At 41.4% G+C, this 14,011-nt stretch overlaps 1 protein-coding gene across 1 annotated transcript in view; it reads right to left on the bottom strand.

The window, feature by feature from the left end:
- The window catches only part of CRACD (capping protein inhibiting regulator of actin dynamics), a 55,832-nt gene extending 45,230 nt beyond the window's left edge, over positions 1–10,602 (bottom strand). Inside the window, 1 exon segment of the mRNA XM_032186329.1 lies at positions 10,352–10,602. Within this exon segment, the coding sequence (XP_032042220.1) occupies positions 10,352–10,445 (94 nt within the window). The 5' untranslated portion in view covers positions 10,446–10,602.
- Between the last annotated feature and the right edge of the window lie 3,409 nt (positions 10,603–14,011).

Raw genomic sequence — 14,011 nt, forward strand, 5'->3', positions numbered from 1 at the left:
TGCAGATTTCAGTAGCAGCCGGAGTTGCCTTCTTCTTTCCCCGTCTTCTAGGGGAAATGCCCCTGGTACAGGTTACAAGAGTGAGTAGCAGTCAAGGGATTTTAGGACACATGGGATATGCATCCTGAGCACAGTGACAGCAGCTAGTGGCGTTTGTACGTGTCAGGGCATTGACAGAAGGGTTAAGAAAATGCAAGAGATGTTACCCAGGCACGGGGCTGCACATGGGAGCATACAGGGTAAGACAAAGCTTATAATAGCTCTGTATTCTGCGATGCATGTGAGATGCTTAGAAAGGAAGAGACTACAACAGCTTCTGATTCACCACTACAGCACCCATCCATTATGTAAGAGGAGGGATAAAAATTCATTTTACCAGGACAAGACTTATTCATGGAAGACCCTTTTGGTATTCTGGGTTTTATCTAAGGTTTCTTGACATGCATTAAACACTTGACGTCAACGTGGTAGAGGTATTGGCTATCTGTTTCCTTCTCCAGTGAAAAAAGATATTCTGCAGAACTTGGGATTTCCTCAGCTGATTCATTTTTTATAAGACAATTCCTGCTTGGAACTATAACACCTGAAATACTGGCCAAGGTCCCAAAGGTGAGGGGAGCTGCAGAGCAGTGCAAAGTCCGAAGAGCACAACCCTGGGCGGCCAGACACCTCCCCGCTGCCTCTCCCCAGGTTTTAGCAGTCATTTACACCCCAATCACTATTAATAAAGATCATTCTCGCTGCGGAGTATGTTATGTGAAATCTTCTCTGTCCCTCCAGCCCCTAGAGCAAATCCTGTATTGCACCAGTAAAAACTTCTGTATTGTGCCAATTGTTATTTTTTCCCCACTGGTGGGAGAAGGAGCATTCCTTCCTCACAGAAACTACCTGCTTCTGATATAAAATAAAGCTGGCATCTGTTGTAAGACAAAGCTGAGAGGTCTCCTGAACACAAAGGAGGACCAGGACGCTGGGTCTGAACTGGGTGGCTGGAGGACTGGGCCAGCAGAGAGCAGAGGCAATATTGAAGTATCACACACAAACTCAGTTTGTGCGTTTTGCTGAGATATCCTCTAGTAACTTGGCCCTGATCAGCTAGAAACAGGAGAGACGACAAACCTGGACAGGCCAGCAGGTCACAGCACAAACATAAGCCAGAACAGAGATGCAACTACAAAAAATATGAAATGTCAGCCGATGGGAAAGGCTCCTGGAACAGGTAGGGGTGTCTCTACGAGTGAAGGGGGATGGGCCAACTGCCTTGTGGGGAGAAACAGCTCAGCTCATAAATCAAAGCTGAAAGCAAGCAGGTACTTCCAATGCATTTTAGACTGGGATTTGATTTTTTTCTGCAGCTGAAAACACTAACACTAGCAATTTATGGAGTGCCTTCAAAGTGGTGTCACCACTCAGAGCAACAGGAACTCATTAATAAAGAAAACCAACAGACCAAAATGCTTTTTTTGTTTCACTGTGATAGGCAAGCATCTAAGAAAAAGCTTGATTTTTTTTTTTTTCCATTCTTGCAGTTTCAGTTTAACGCACTTTTACAATGACAGATTTATAAAAGAATTGTACCCTTGCAACTCAAGTAAGGTGAAAAATATTTTAAATAGGCCAGATGAAATTAAGAGAGTCAATTTTTTATTTTATGAACTTGCTTGGTCCCTAGACATAGGAATAGTTTGTTTCTTTTGGAAGCTATCAGTACTCCTTTCGAGTTAGAGCAGCTCCATGGATAACAAGGAAAAAAATACAGTGTATGTTCCATGAAGTAGAATTAATTTAAAAAAAAAAAAAAAAAGTTCAGATATAGTTCTACAAGTAATTCTAGCCTGGCAAAAAGGAGAAAAACAAACAAACAAACCACAACAATTCCTTTATGCCTCGGTTGTTTTTCAGATTTCCAAGAGTTATAAAGTGAAATGGAAGAGGCAAGAACAAAAGGAGTCCTATTCCAAGCAAATTACCAACCATGGCAGCACCATACATGTATTTTAGTAATCTCCTCATTAAATATAGAAAGGTAAATCTGAGCAGAAGGCAGCAAATCCATCTACCCTCCCCAAGCTTAGGGAGTCGAAACCTCAGAACCATCTCTAAATTTTGCAATGAGTCTTAAAAACCAACCAAACAAAAAAACAACTCCTATCTGAGTGGCATGGAAGCCAAGTCCAATCTGAACTCAGGCCGAACGTGTCTAAAAGTACTGAAACACTTGTGACCACCTCTGATTTCACAGAATTAAAATGCTGTTGTGGTTTACAACTGCATAGCAGTGTAAAGAAAATGACAAAATCTCATTTTCTTAAGAGAAGAACTGTATGAACCACGGCATTCAGAAATCCTCCTGCCAATCTTGGTTTTAAAAAAAAGAGTGAAGACGGAAGTGGATGCTCCCATGGTGAAACCAACAGTGAAGAGAACTAAGACTGGGGAGCTTGGAAGGTTTTGGTTTTGTCTTTTTCCTAAAATAAATAAATAAATAAATAAGAATGAAACCTCAGCCACGTTATCCTGCTGGGCAAGGTGGCCAGAATGAATTGTAGCACTCTTTCCCCAGACTGGCAAATCATCAAATCACCCTCAGAAATAATGTTGGCCAAGTGCACTGAGGATGCAGGACCCACTTTGTGCTCCTTTCCTCTAAACACAGCGCTACTGCAAGGAGCTGCCTCTTCTGGGAGCTGCCTCCCTGCAGAGCCAGAGCAGAGGCACCTTCCCCTTCTCATGGTGAGCTCTTCTGCTGCATTTCTGCTGCATGCTCACTTCTCAAGGCTCACTTATTTCTTCTAATAAACACACCATCTTTGCTAAATTTACGTTAGATTAAGACTCTGGACAGGTGGCCTGAGTCTGTAGATTTGCCAGTTTATCCTACAGCCATTTTTTCCACTCTCTGAGCAGCTTTCACTACTATGCATTGAACACAAGCCCAGATTGTTCCCTCCTCAGTTAAAAAACAGGTAGTTTTTAGGCTCTACCGAGACATCCTCAGGGACAGGGACAAGATCCACCTCCTGGGCACACAAATAAGAGGCTCACCCCCTCAGACCACCTAAATATTCCAGACCCGGGAAGACCCCGCAGCAAATCACAGATGCTTTTCCTGTCCTCATGTACAGCTTACAACTCCTCCTGCTCCTCTGCACCTTCAGCAGTGCAGAGCACACCTGCTCTCCTCCCCCTGCTGACACAGTTATTCTAGCCTGCAGTGGATGTCCCCGTTGAGTGCCAAGGTTGGATGCTCATTTCAGCCTTTTTCTGAAATTGCCCATTTTTGTACTGTAGGCCTTAAGGATGAAATTAGTATTGCAGTACTGACTTGAATGGTATGAAGAGAAAAGCTCCAGCTGACCCTGCAGCTAACCAACACCATCACACCACTTTGAGTAACGTGATTTTGAGCAGCTAGACCTTGGAAATGAAATAAAAAGTTAATCATTAGTATTAAACCCTAATTACAGTGGTACTGTATTTCAAACACCGAAGTTTTGCAATCCTTCACTAATTGCTCTTTATTCCTCACCTGTCCCTCTGTGGTAAGCAGGTACCAGGCTGCTACCTTTAAAGAATAAAGTTCAGACAACTTTTTCATAGAGCAGAGACCGCACAGGGAGCTCTGGGCTGCTTTTGGCTCCTGGGCTGCCTCCACCCTGTACCGAGCACTGACACGAGATGTGTGTAAGGCATTCGTATGGTGGGAGGATGACTGCAGGTCTTAGGGCTGAAGTTTTGGCAACTGTCTCTTTAGAAAAGGAGCTTAAAATCGACTCAGTTCCTCTTCTTATCATCAATGTAAGAAAATATACAGAATAAAAACCATTTCCCTTATTTATTAAGGAAGAAAGAAGAGGTCAGAGCAGACAAGCAGTACCTGACTGGGATGTTTCCAGTGGGGCCCTTGAAGTGTGGTTGCAACTGAAGGATTAAAGTGATTATGGTCTGCCTTTGTCTTCCAGAATTAAAATACAGAAACCAGACATCACTTGAAACACTTACTGACTAGTAACCTCAGAAACATCCTATGAAATTTTACAGCTTCAACTTCCTTACAAATACCTAAGAAATACAAAACCTCTTGATTATTTTTCTTTGCATCTTTGCAAACCTAACATGATTGACTTCATAAAATAGATGTGCTTTGTCATCATATTTAGTTGGCCAATGCCAAGTACATTTATTAAAAACCACTTAGAAGTAGAAGCAGTGTTGTATTAAATGTTAGCCAAATAAGATATCAGTATGTATTCTACAAAATGAAATATCAATAAAGTGTTCTTTATAAGATCTGTACCATCAAAGTGGAAAAAAACAAACAGCTACTACTGTGATGCTCAGTGAAATCTCCCATTCCCCTATCCACTCTATTTTATGATAGGAGAAAATTAATTCCTTATGAGGCATAACATTTGAAGAGAAGAGGTGCAGTCAAAAGAGATACTCGAGCATTTATAAATCTAAACATTTTAAAAACATCTAAAATAATTCATTTCATAAAGAAGCAGTTGCACAATTCTTTCTCCTGGAACAAGGGCAACTAGACATTTCTTTTTAACATATCTCCTTGGGTTTTCTTTCCTTGAGGCGGTAGAAACAAAGGAGAAAACTATTTCATGCTGGTTCGGTTCCAGGCCAGGATTTGCCACTGTGACCCACCGTGCTCATCACACGCTGCCTCCCAGCACTGAGACTACAAACCATTATCACCAGCGACCTGGTGAGATACATAAAATTTAGCCCCACAAGTTGGGCACAATTAAATTTCACTGGCAAAGGAGACGGTGCTTTTTCTGCAAAACCACCTGGCCGCATTGAAATTTATGTCATTTACTGTGTCCCTGAATGAAACAGAACAGAAAAGACTCGGGTGGCCAGGTATGGAATGAGACCTCCTGTGCTGGTAAGGATAATTACATGTAATTACGGCCAAGGGAAATGAATGCACTGTAGATCTAGGGATATGACATCAGGATGGACCCTAGACTGAAAAATATTCTGAAAGGCAATTTATGAGCCCTGGAAGGACGCTGGGAGTGCTGGCTGTGCCTGCCATACTCCGAGCGGGCGCAGCAGCCGGCCAAGCCACCTGCTCCATCTTCTCTACAGCATCTTTCCAGAAAACAGCGCTACATGGGGCGCCTCCTGGCAGACCGGGCATCCTCCAGCTGTTCGAATGCAGCAACAAGGGCAGGAAACTGGAATTGTGCTCTGGGTCCAGGCACTGATTAACTGCAGGGCCTGCCTGTGGAGCCTGGGGTGAAGCAGGAGAGCACTGCAGCAGCCCCAGACACTCGCTTCCCAGGTGCTACCACAGCCAGTGGCTCTGCAGGCAGCTCGGTGCAGGAGCTGCTACCCTCTCTGTCCAGATACGGGCAGATAAGGGAAGCTCAGAATCAGATTTAGAGGAAACCCACGCTGAACAAACCACGTTTAGCTCCCTCCCCTACTTGTTCTGCCAGCACCGTGGGCTGCCGGCCACCCTGCACAAAACACTTTCACCTGATACCTCTGCTCCACTTACACAACTCAAGGCTAAGAGCAATTGCTGTAAGAGAAATGCCGGAGAGCAAATGCAGGAAAGGGGTGGGGGCAGAGGAGAGAGGTGTGTACTCGTCTACTTATATCCTTTTTGCTCACTTCACATCTATTCTTAACTTAGTAAACACCTGTAGTCTGTGTACCTGAAACAGTATTTTTCCACCTCTGTAAAGCATTACCTAGCAGCACATTGATTTTGCAAGAACTGTAACAGCACAAAAATAATAAACAAGCCCAAATTAAAGCTTATAAAAATAATCAGCTTCTTTTATGGGACCAGCTTGCATCAAGAGATGTACACACCTTTCTCCCTACCGCATTTTGAAGCTGCAAAGCATCTCAAAGGAAATCCAGTCACACCTCTTGAAATCTTTACCACAGGACCATTTCTGAGTGATCTGTCAGCTGTGAGTATGGAGACAACAGTGGCTGTTGCTTTGCATCAAGGCACACACAGGGGGAAAATTAACATTTACAGCAAGAAGTCCTAACCAAAGAGTACAATCATCCCAGTGCTGAATGTTGGCCTGCTGTCAGACCCCCATACCACGTTTTCCAGCACATGTTCAGAAACATCCTGATGACCTACATGACTGTGCAAAGCTTGATACTTCTTTAAACAGCAGAGCTAAAGGCCAGAAGCCATATGCGCAGTAACACCCACCACGGACAGTTAGGAGAGAAAAAAACATTTAAGTTAGATATGTGAAATGACAGCACTGCCAGTCATACAGGGTAACTTTTCACAATGTCCAAGTTAAGCTCATGCTTCTCCCCCCTCTTTGTCCCTTCTTCTTCAATTTTTACAAGTAAGTTTTTCATGTTACATGGAAGGAAAATGACACTCACCAGCTGTGAGGCAGGAACATCCTGCAATGCCAATGCAGAACAACGTTTTCTCCAGTATTTTTCTTCAGAGGGTGTGCCTCAAGCTGAAGGGAAAGCATTTACCCCTATTTTATTGAAACAAAGCATTCAGAGTGAAGTGGAAAGGGCAGAAGCTGGAACGGGTAATCTATGTGTAACTTTGCCTCTTTGAGGTCTCTTGGTGGTGGGTCACGTATGCAGCCAGTACCTATCTGCAAGCCTTGCAAAGGTTTCAGCCTGGCAGCACTTTCTGGCATGGCCATCATGTGCTTTGCAGATCACCACAGAAGAGGCCAAAAGCCTGTCAAACAAGGACTGGAAAGGACTGGAAATGTAGCCAGAATCAAGGAATAGGGCAGAAAGGATGGCTGTAAAAACTCTTGCTAGACCTTATGTCTCAGAAGGACAACAAGAGGTAGTCAACCCACGTTACTTTCTTGGAACATGGAATTTTTGTTTAGTTATGAGTGATTCCAACTATTCTACTACTAAAACTGCCCGAGAAAGTCTTCCTAAACCACAAATGAAGCAAGCTCTCTCTCTTTGCAACTTTGGTGGAAACACAGCACTTACTCACAGCACAGTGGGAATCCCAAGCAGCAGCTCCAGAGACACCAGTCCTGGGTAATTCATGGAGAGGAGTCACTGCATCACTTGTCCCCTAGCAGAATGCCCCAAATTGAAGAGAGGAGTTTTTTTTTTTTTCTTTTTTTTTTCTTTTTTTTCTTTTTTTTTTTTACCTTTTTTCTTTTTAAATTAACCAAAAATGTCATAGCTTTTTTTTTTCTAAGATCAACCATGGTTAAAACCAAGGCAGCTTTAAACCTCTCAAGGGGCATCCTCAGAGGATTCAGCTTTCTTCTGCTGATAAAAACGTTGTGCCAGAGCTGGTATGATTTGAGGACATGACCTTGCCGTGTATAGCTCTGCTTCTCTGCCCTGCCCTCCTGGACCATGCCATCAGACTGGTAAGGTTTGTCTGTACCTGTTCTCCAGGATACCCCAAGCACCCTCTGCGGAGTCATCCTCTTATTATCCTCCAGCACCTGAGTAGTCAGCAGGGTCAAATGTAGCCACAGAGCACCTGGTCATCCTCGCTTTGGGCTATGTTATGAAATGGGACAAGCACTCTGCTTTTTAGGCCAGAGAGAACATGTCATTTAGAGAAACAACATTCCAGAATAAGAATTAAATACAGTCTGCTACGGAAGGAGAAAAACATGAAGAGATTGCATCTTTGGAGTAAGGAAACAAGGGTTTGATCTCACTGTTTAATAACAAGTAAAGTAGAGAACAGAAGTCTCCCAACTGCACTGGGCAGAGATCTTTAATTAGTTCACCAAGTATTTTACTGAAAGTATATTTTTATCTGTGTATCAAAGCAAAAGGTGCTGATTAATTGCAGCTCATTAAGTGTAAGTTGTTTTGTAAGTAGGAAAAATTAATACAGGCGTGGCGAGGTTGATTCAGACAAGAGTCCCACCCAGTTGATTGTCACATTTCTGATAGCAGCAAGCCTGCTCATACTACAGAGGAGTAATTTAAAAGCCAGTCCTGAGCCATGGGGACAGGCAGCCAGACCACGCGTTCTGACTTGTTTGAAGGAGCACTAGGAAGAAATCTTATCAAACAAACATAATGAATGCCTCTGCTACAAATGACTGTGCTAGCCACTTAGTGGCTGTCTCCACCCATGAGGTATTAAAACTTCATGTTCTAGGTATAAAAAACATTGCTATGCTACCTACATTACTTGTGGATGTATACACTGTGTTCGTGCTACCATTTTTTAGAATTTGTTTAATACTTATGCATATTTCTTATGCAAATTGTATGCTTCTAAGAGGATCAGAAACAAACAAATATCCCAAGTAAGACATTACCAACAGGATTTTAATAGCACATATTAAATTTTCTCTTTGCTCATTTGGGAGACGAAGCTTGCTTGGCATGAAAAAGTTCTGAAACAACTGCACTCACTTGCATTGGAAAAGGACAGAAAATGGAAGCAAAATAAAGCCTGAGCACTGCAGCACTTTCTGAGAACAAGACCAGCAGTGCACAATTGTCACCGCTCACCTCAGCTAGAAAAGACTGGCAAAGTTCAGATTTTCTCTGCCGTTCTACTTTTAATCCCATCCATGAAACTCGGGTACCCACAGAGAAACTGAATATGTTGACAGTGAATCAGATTTGTCCCCCACAGCAGGCTGCCAGTGATTTTTTAGTCCTTACAGTGGTACCATCCCATGATTAAGCCCAGCACCCCACAGTATGTCAAGACAATGATGTACCATTTATTTGGTGATAATACTACAGGAAATGTTTTTCAGCAAAAGTAGGCACTAGGTTCTTGGAAAGTCTGGGTTAGGAATTTGCAGCTTAGTCATTACATTGTCAATAACAGCTAACACAACTGTAAAAGTCACACAAGAGAAACAGTTTCCTTCCCCCAATGCCACTGGTGAAGTTGCCTCCAAAAAAAAAAAAAAAAAAAAAAAAAAAAAAAAAAAAAAGTAAAAAAAAAAAGAAAACTAAAGAAGTCTGAAAACTTCACCCAAGTAAATTCTTTTCTTTGTACTGAATGGACACGCTGTACTCCCACTCCTTCACAAAGGAAGTTAAGAGTTTCTTTATATTTCAAGCCTACTCTGTTTTTCTCAACAAAATACAAATGAAAAGGCCCATGTGAATTATTATCAGACAACAAGAGAGAGCTAGCCAGGTATTTGAAACACTTCTGTCTCTTCTTCCTACATGAATTCCTCAATTGTGCATGCAAAATATGTCTTCTTACTTCTTCCATCCTTTAAATCCATGATTAGAGCTGATTAAATAGCTTGTCGAGGAGTTAAGACTTTTTCACATTCCTTCCTCCCTCTTTTCTTTCCCTGGCAGAACATTTGACCTTTTTCCCTCTTGACACCTTTTCAGTAGCATAAGCTCACGTGGAGCATCATACAACCCAGTGGAAACAGAGATATTATTTAATTCTCAATAGAAACAGACATATAAACACAAAGCCCAAAAACAGACTAAAGCTTTTGTCATGTCAAGATGTTAAGCATTGGCTCAAGTTGAAAGCAAATTCCATTCATTATAAACATTTTGGACAACCCCTTTCCCAACACCCCCAAGAAACCCCCCCCAGCGTAGCCAACACAGAGGTGAACAGAAGGACGCCACATTGATCCAGCACCACTGCTTCAGAGCATGCTCGCTATTTACACATACGTACAAATTTCATACTGCTTCAGTCCATTTACATCGTTTAACTCAAATTCTGAATTTGGCAATTAATCACTGCAAGTCCAATGCAAGAAATAAAAATGAAATAATGCAAGTTAGTATCGGTGCAACTGGAAGATGATAATATTTGACAACTAATATGAAAAGAAACTACTGGAATTAGAAATACATTAGCAAGCTTTAAAAATAGCAAACTTTTTGACAACTGTACAGAAGAGTCAAGATGATCCTAAATGAACACATGCTTTTCTATTAACTTCAAAATTTAAAACCATAAATTCTAAACTTCCATAAATCAGGACCATCTTAAAAGGTAAGGCAAAGCACAGCATCTGACACAGCATAAAAAGGGGGAGTCACATGTGTGATAGCTCCCAGTGATGCCACAGGGAATTACCTGCAAAAATATCAACCAGAATAACCTCTTTGGTTTGGATTTGACTCCACTGCACACATATGCTGTTTATTATGACTTCCATAAAAATGGACAAAAGCAGCACACACAGTAGCAGCAGCTCCTGCTTGAAAACAATAAGCACAGCACATTATCCCATCAGCCAGCTCCCCCTTGAAAGTACTTCAAACTAAGCCACAAAAAATAAAATAATAATAATAAAAAAAACATCTAACAGTGAGCTTTTGAACGACAGGACATCGTGTGCTCCATAAGCTACAGAACAAGTCAAGTACTTACAAGGTTTCTTAAACAAATTGATCATCCCTACAATTTCAGACGAAGTCAGAGAAACTCCAGACTTGATCTTCTCTGAGGAAGAAACAAAAGCCATGAAATCACCAGAGAGAAGGGTTTGGCTTTTTTTTTGTTGTTCTGTTTGCTTTTAAGAGAACTGTGAAGGACAAATTGTAAGGTGAGAGGAACCTTATAGAACAGCCTTGCAAATCGAGTGGAGCAGATATTTCATCACTCTTTGTATTTATCACTCTTCCTACTATAAAGTCCTTCTGAAACAGTGGAAGATGTTTTTTTCATGGAGGCTTTAACTAGCCAAGGTGATTTCAGATTGATATTCAGATTGCTAGGACCTCCTGACTGACCTCTCATGTAAAATTCACTTGCTACATTAGTTTATATAACTGCTTTTTGCTCAATCTTTCCCAGCTACAAAGCCCAAAATAGCTTACCTTTTCCACAAGGGCAATAAGGTACAGGTGCTATGAGTAACGCCAGCGATTTTTAAGAAGTCAGAAAAATCTTGGAATTACTCTGTCATCCATGTTTTTAGCTGTACAAGAATAGTTAAATGTCAAGAACTACCATGAAATCTGGAGGGTGCATTTTCCAAGAAAAATTGTGCTAGACGCTAGTGTTTTCTGAAGCATCCTGTAATACCATAAAACGGAGGCAAGTGTTAAACAGTCCACATTATCGTCATAAAGGAAGCAACAATGATGCAGACCCCTCTTGGAAAGCAACAAAATCATCAACATAAAACCTTAAAAGAGACTTCATCACACAGTTCTCAATCAACCCAGTCTAAGCCAGAGACTGTTACAGTACTTCTCTGTACTCTGGATAAAACTTTGCATGGCTCAACTGGCTCCTTTTGCAGAGGTGCAAGTCTTCCACAAATAGATCTTTACAACCAGGATTTAAGCATGGGTGGTCTAATTTTCAAATCTCCTGGGGCTCAAGTAGCTTCTAGTGCAGTAAAATTCCTCGAATTCTCCTGTTTTAGTGGTGTCTTTTCAATTCTTGCATGAGGTTTGTTTAAAATCATGACTTGTAAGTTTTACCCAAAGACCAGGAACATTAAGTGGTTACAGTTATGCTTCCACATCCCAAATGTGTTTAGATCAAAGTGTTTCTCATAAAACTCAGGGTCTAGAGAAAGATTGTACTTTCTCATTGTGAAAACAAAGGAGTTTATGGTCATTTTCTGGTTTAAACTGAGGTCCTCAGCACTTCATCAATAGCAGAGACTTTAGAGCTCAGTAAGATAAAGCCTTCAACAGAGGAGAATTTTAATTAAACTATTGTACATATTAGATTCAATGGGATCTGATTTCTTAAATCTCCCTGTGTAAAGTCAATTTAACACACATTATTAGTTTATTTGGAGAAGCATTTAAGAATCCCAAGCTACTTAGCATCCTCATTTTGCTAAGCAGTGGAAACACAGACACACAGATAATCACTTTCCCAAAATACAGGCAGACAATTGGGATTGAACTGAAAATGAAAGAAGATAAGATGAAGAATGTTGGAGTAATATCCTCCTTGTCCCTCTCTCCTCTCAGATTTCTCACATGGATTTTTTGGTGGATACATCAAGACTTACGTGTAACAATGGCTTTAGCAACTTTTTTCTTTAGGGACACATTTTATTTCATTAATGAAACATTCTCAGGAGCCAAGAGAATGACTTTCACCCAATTTCATTTTTAATTAAAAAGAGCTGAAAAAGATAGAAAGAAAAAGCTATTCTGGTCTAACAAAATGCGTGGCTTTTTGACCCATCTAAAAATGGATGCTCCCTCCACCCCAGCATCTGTCAGAACAAGATTCCCTGAAGCAAACAGATTGCTCCACCTAGCCCCCTCCCAGAGCACTATGCCCTGTAGCCAGCAAGCCAGGATCAGTTCAGACCATGAGAGCTTACAGTAAGGCTCAGGAGCATCAGAGAGGCTCTCTGGCTACATGAGCAATCGCTCTGTGCATCACACTGCAGTCACTTCCCTGGGCACGTTCTGCAGCTGCTCAAGTCCTTTGCAGTTTATCATTTCAAACACTGTGACTAAGATCCAGTTGGAGACCAAGAGACGAACATTACAATATTGAAAAGCCCAGGCATGAAAAAGTAGCTTTTAGAATGACTTCTTAATCTGCATCAAAGCTGGAGATGGATGAATGACCATGAAACAATCTCCTGGCCAAGGACAATTAGCACGGTGTTTAATCATCACACAAGGATGCCAAAGGACTTTTGTAACTGCAGCTGAGGAACAGCACCACTCAGACAACAAGCATGACGTGGTGGACAATCCTTCTGTGATGAAGAGATAGACACCACTCTCCCTGTAACTTCCTAATATCATCATTAGCTCAGTGACACCCAAACTACCTGTCACCAGTGCCACAGCCTTTTTCCAACGAGGTGTTTAAGCAGGTATGAAAACTGAAACACAAGCTTTTCTTATGTATCAAAACATTAAATGCAAGAGGATTGAAAGGTAAAGTGACAAAATTTAACTCCGCATAGTCAAAGCTGAAAAAGAAAAATAAAACTTATTTTTTCCATTGACTTACATGAAAGTAGGTTTTAATAGTTGAAGAATGTAATGCAGTAGACATTTAAAAGTCCTAGTTATTCCCCCAAACAAGTCCAATTCATGTTAAACCCAACAAAAATTTGGGCCTGATAAATATTTTGTTTTTACATTTTCTTCTGTGGAGAATAATTACATAATTCACATGACTGAATTGGCAGCAATAACACTCACTGATGGCAAAGCAAAGTTTTTGCCCCCCTCTCACCAGCTTAGCTGTCTATATTGCATCTGGACCTATTGTGGATGTGAGAGGAAATTGAGGCAGGTTTGCTAACACCTTGGCATATGTAACTGCAGATATCAGATTTTGTTTCTTGCTTTATTGCAACAAACTGCATCTTTCTGTCTTCTGTTATCACTTCCTTAAGTCGGAGGTAATGGAGGTTATTAACGCAAGCTTAGATTTGGCACGGGCTCCAGACCTTTAACTTGGGAAACACATTTGGTCAGAAAACTTACCTGCTGGTTACAAAAAACAACACACAGATTACCAGCTCAGTCAAATGCGCCAAGCTACGTGTAGTCAATGCAGAATAGTGAAGCTAGTAAGAGAAATCAAGTAAAAGAGAGTGACAGACAATGAGCCAGGCAAAAGTCACTTCACTGGGAGCCAGGGAGTTTCTGAATGGTGGCTAATGATACAAAAGAGGAGATGCATCATTTAAACAAAACACATCCCATGGGAACTACTCTCAGGCAATAAAGGGAGCTCTCAAGCAACATAGTTGGACTCTCATCTCTTCTTTGTCCCTTAAATGCTGGAGGTCCAAATGGAAAAATTCTTGAGTCAACATAATATATGGCAATATAATATATGGCATTTGCAATGAATATACACTCACCTCCTTCTAATCTGCTTCTTCAAACAAGCTCTACTTGGTAACACCCAGCAAAGCTCCTGGCACTGACTGAGTGAACTTTGAGGACTGATTGTCCAGTTTCCTTGCTACTGGACATTTCCAGCTTAACAGTCCCAAGAACGAGGTCCTCAGCAGCAGCACAAATGCAGAGGACTGACTGGAGTAGACCCTGCCTGGGGACGTGCTCCTTTGTCCTGGAGTGA

The sequence above is a fragment of the Aythya fuligula genome, chromosome 4, assembly GCF_009819795.1.
Source record: "Aythya fuligula isolate bAytFul2 chromosome 4, bAytFul2.pri, whole genome shotgun sequence".
In the NCBI taxonomy this organism is placed as follows: Eukaryota; Metazoa; Chordata; class Aves; order Anseriformes; family Anatidae; genus Aythya; species Aythya fuligula.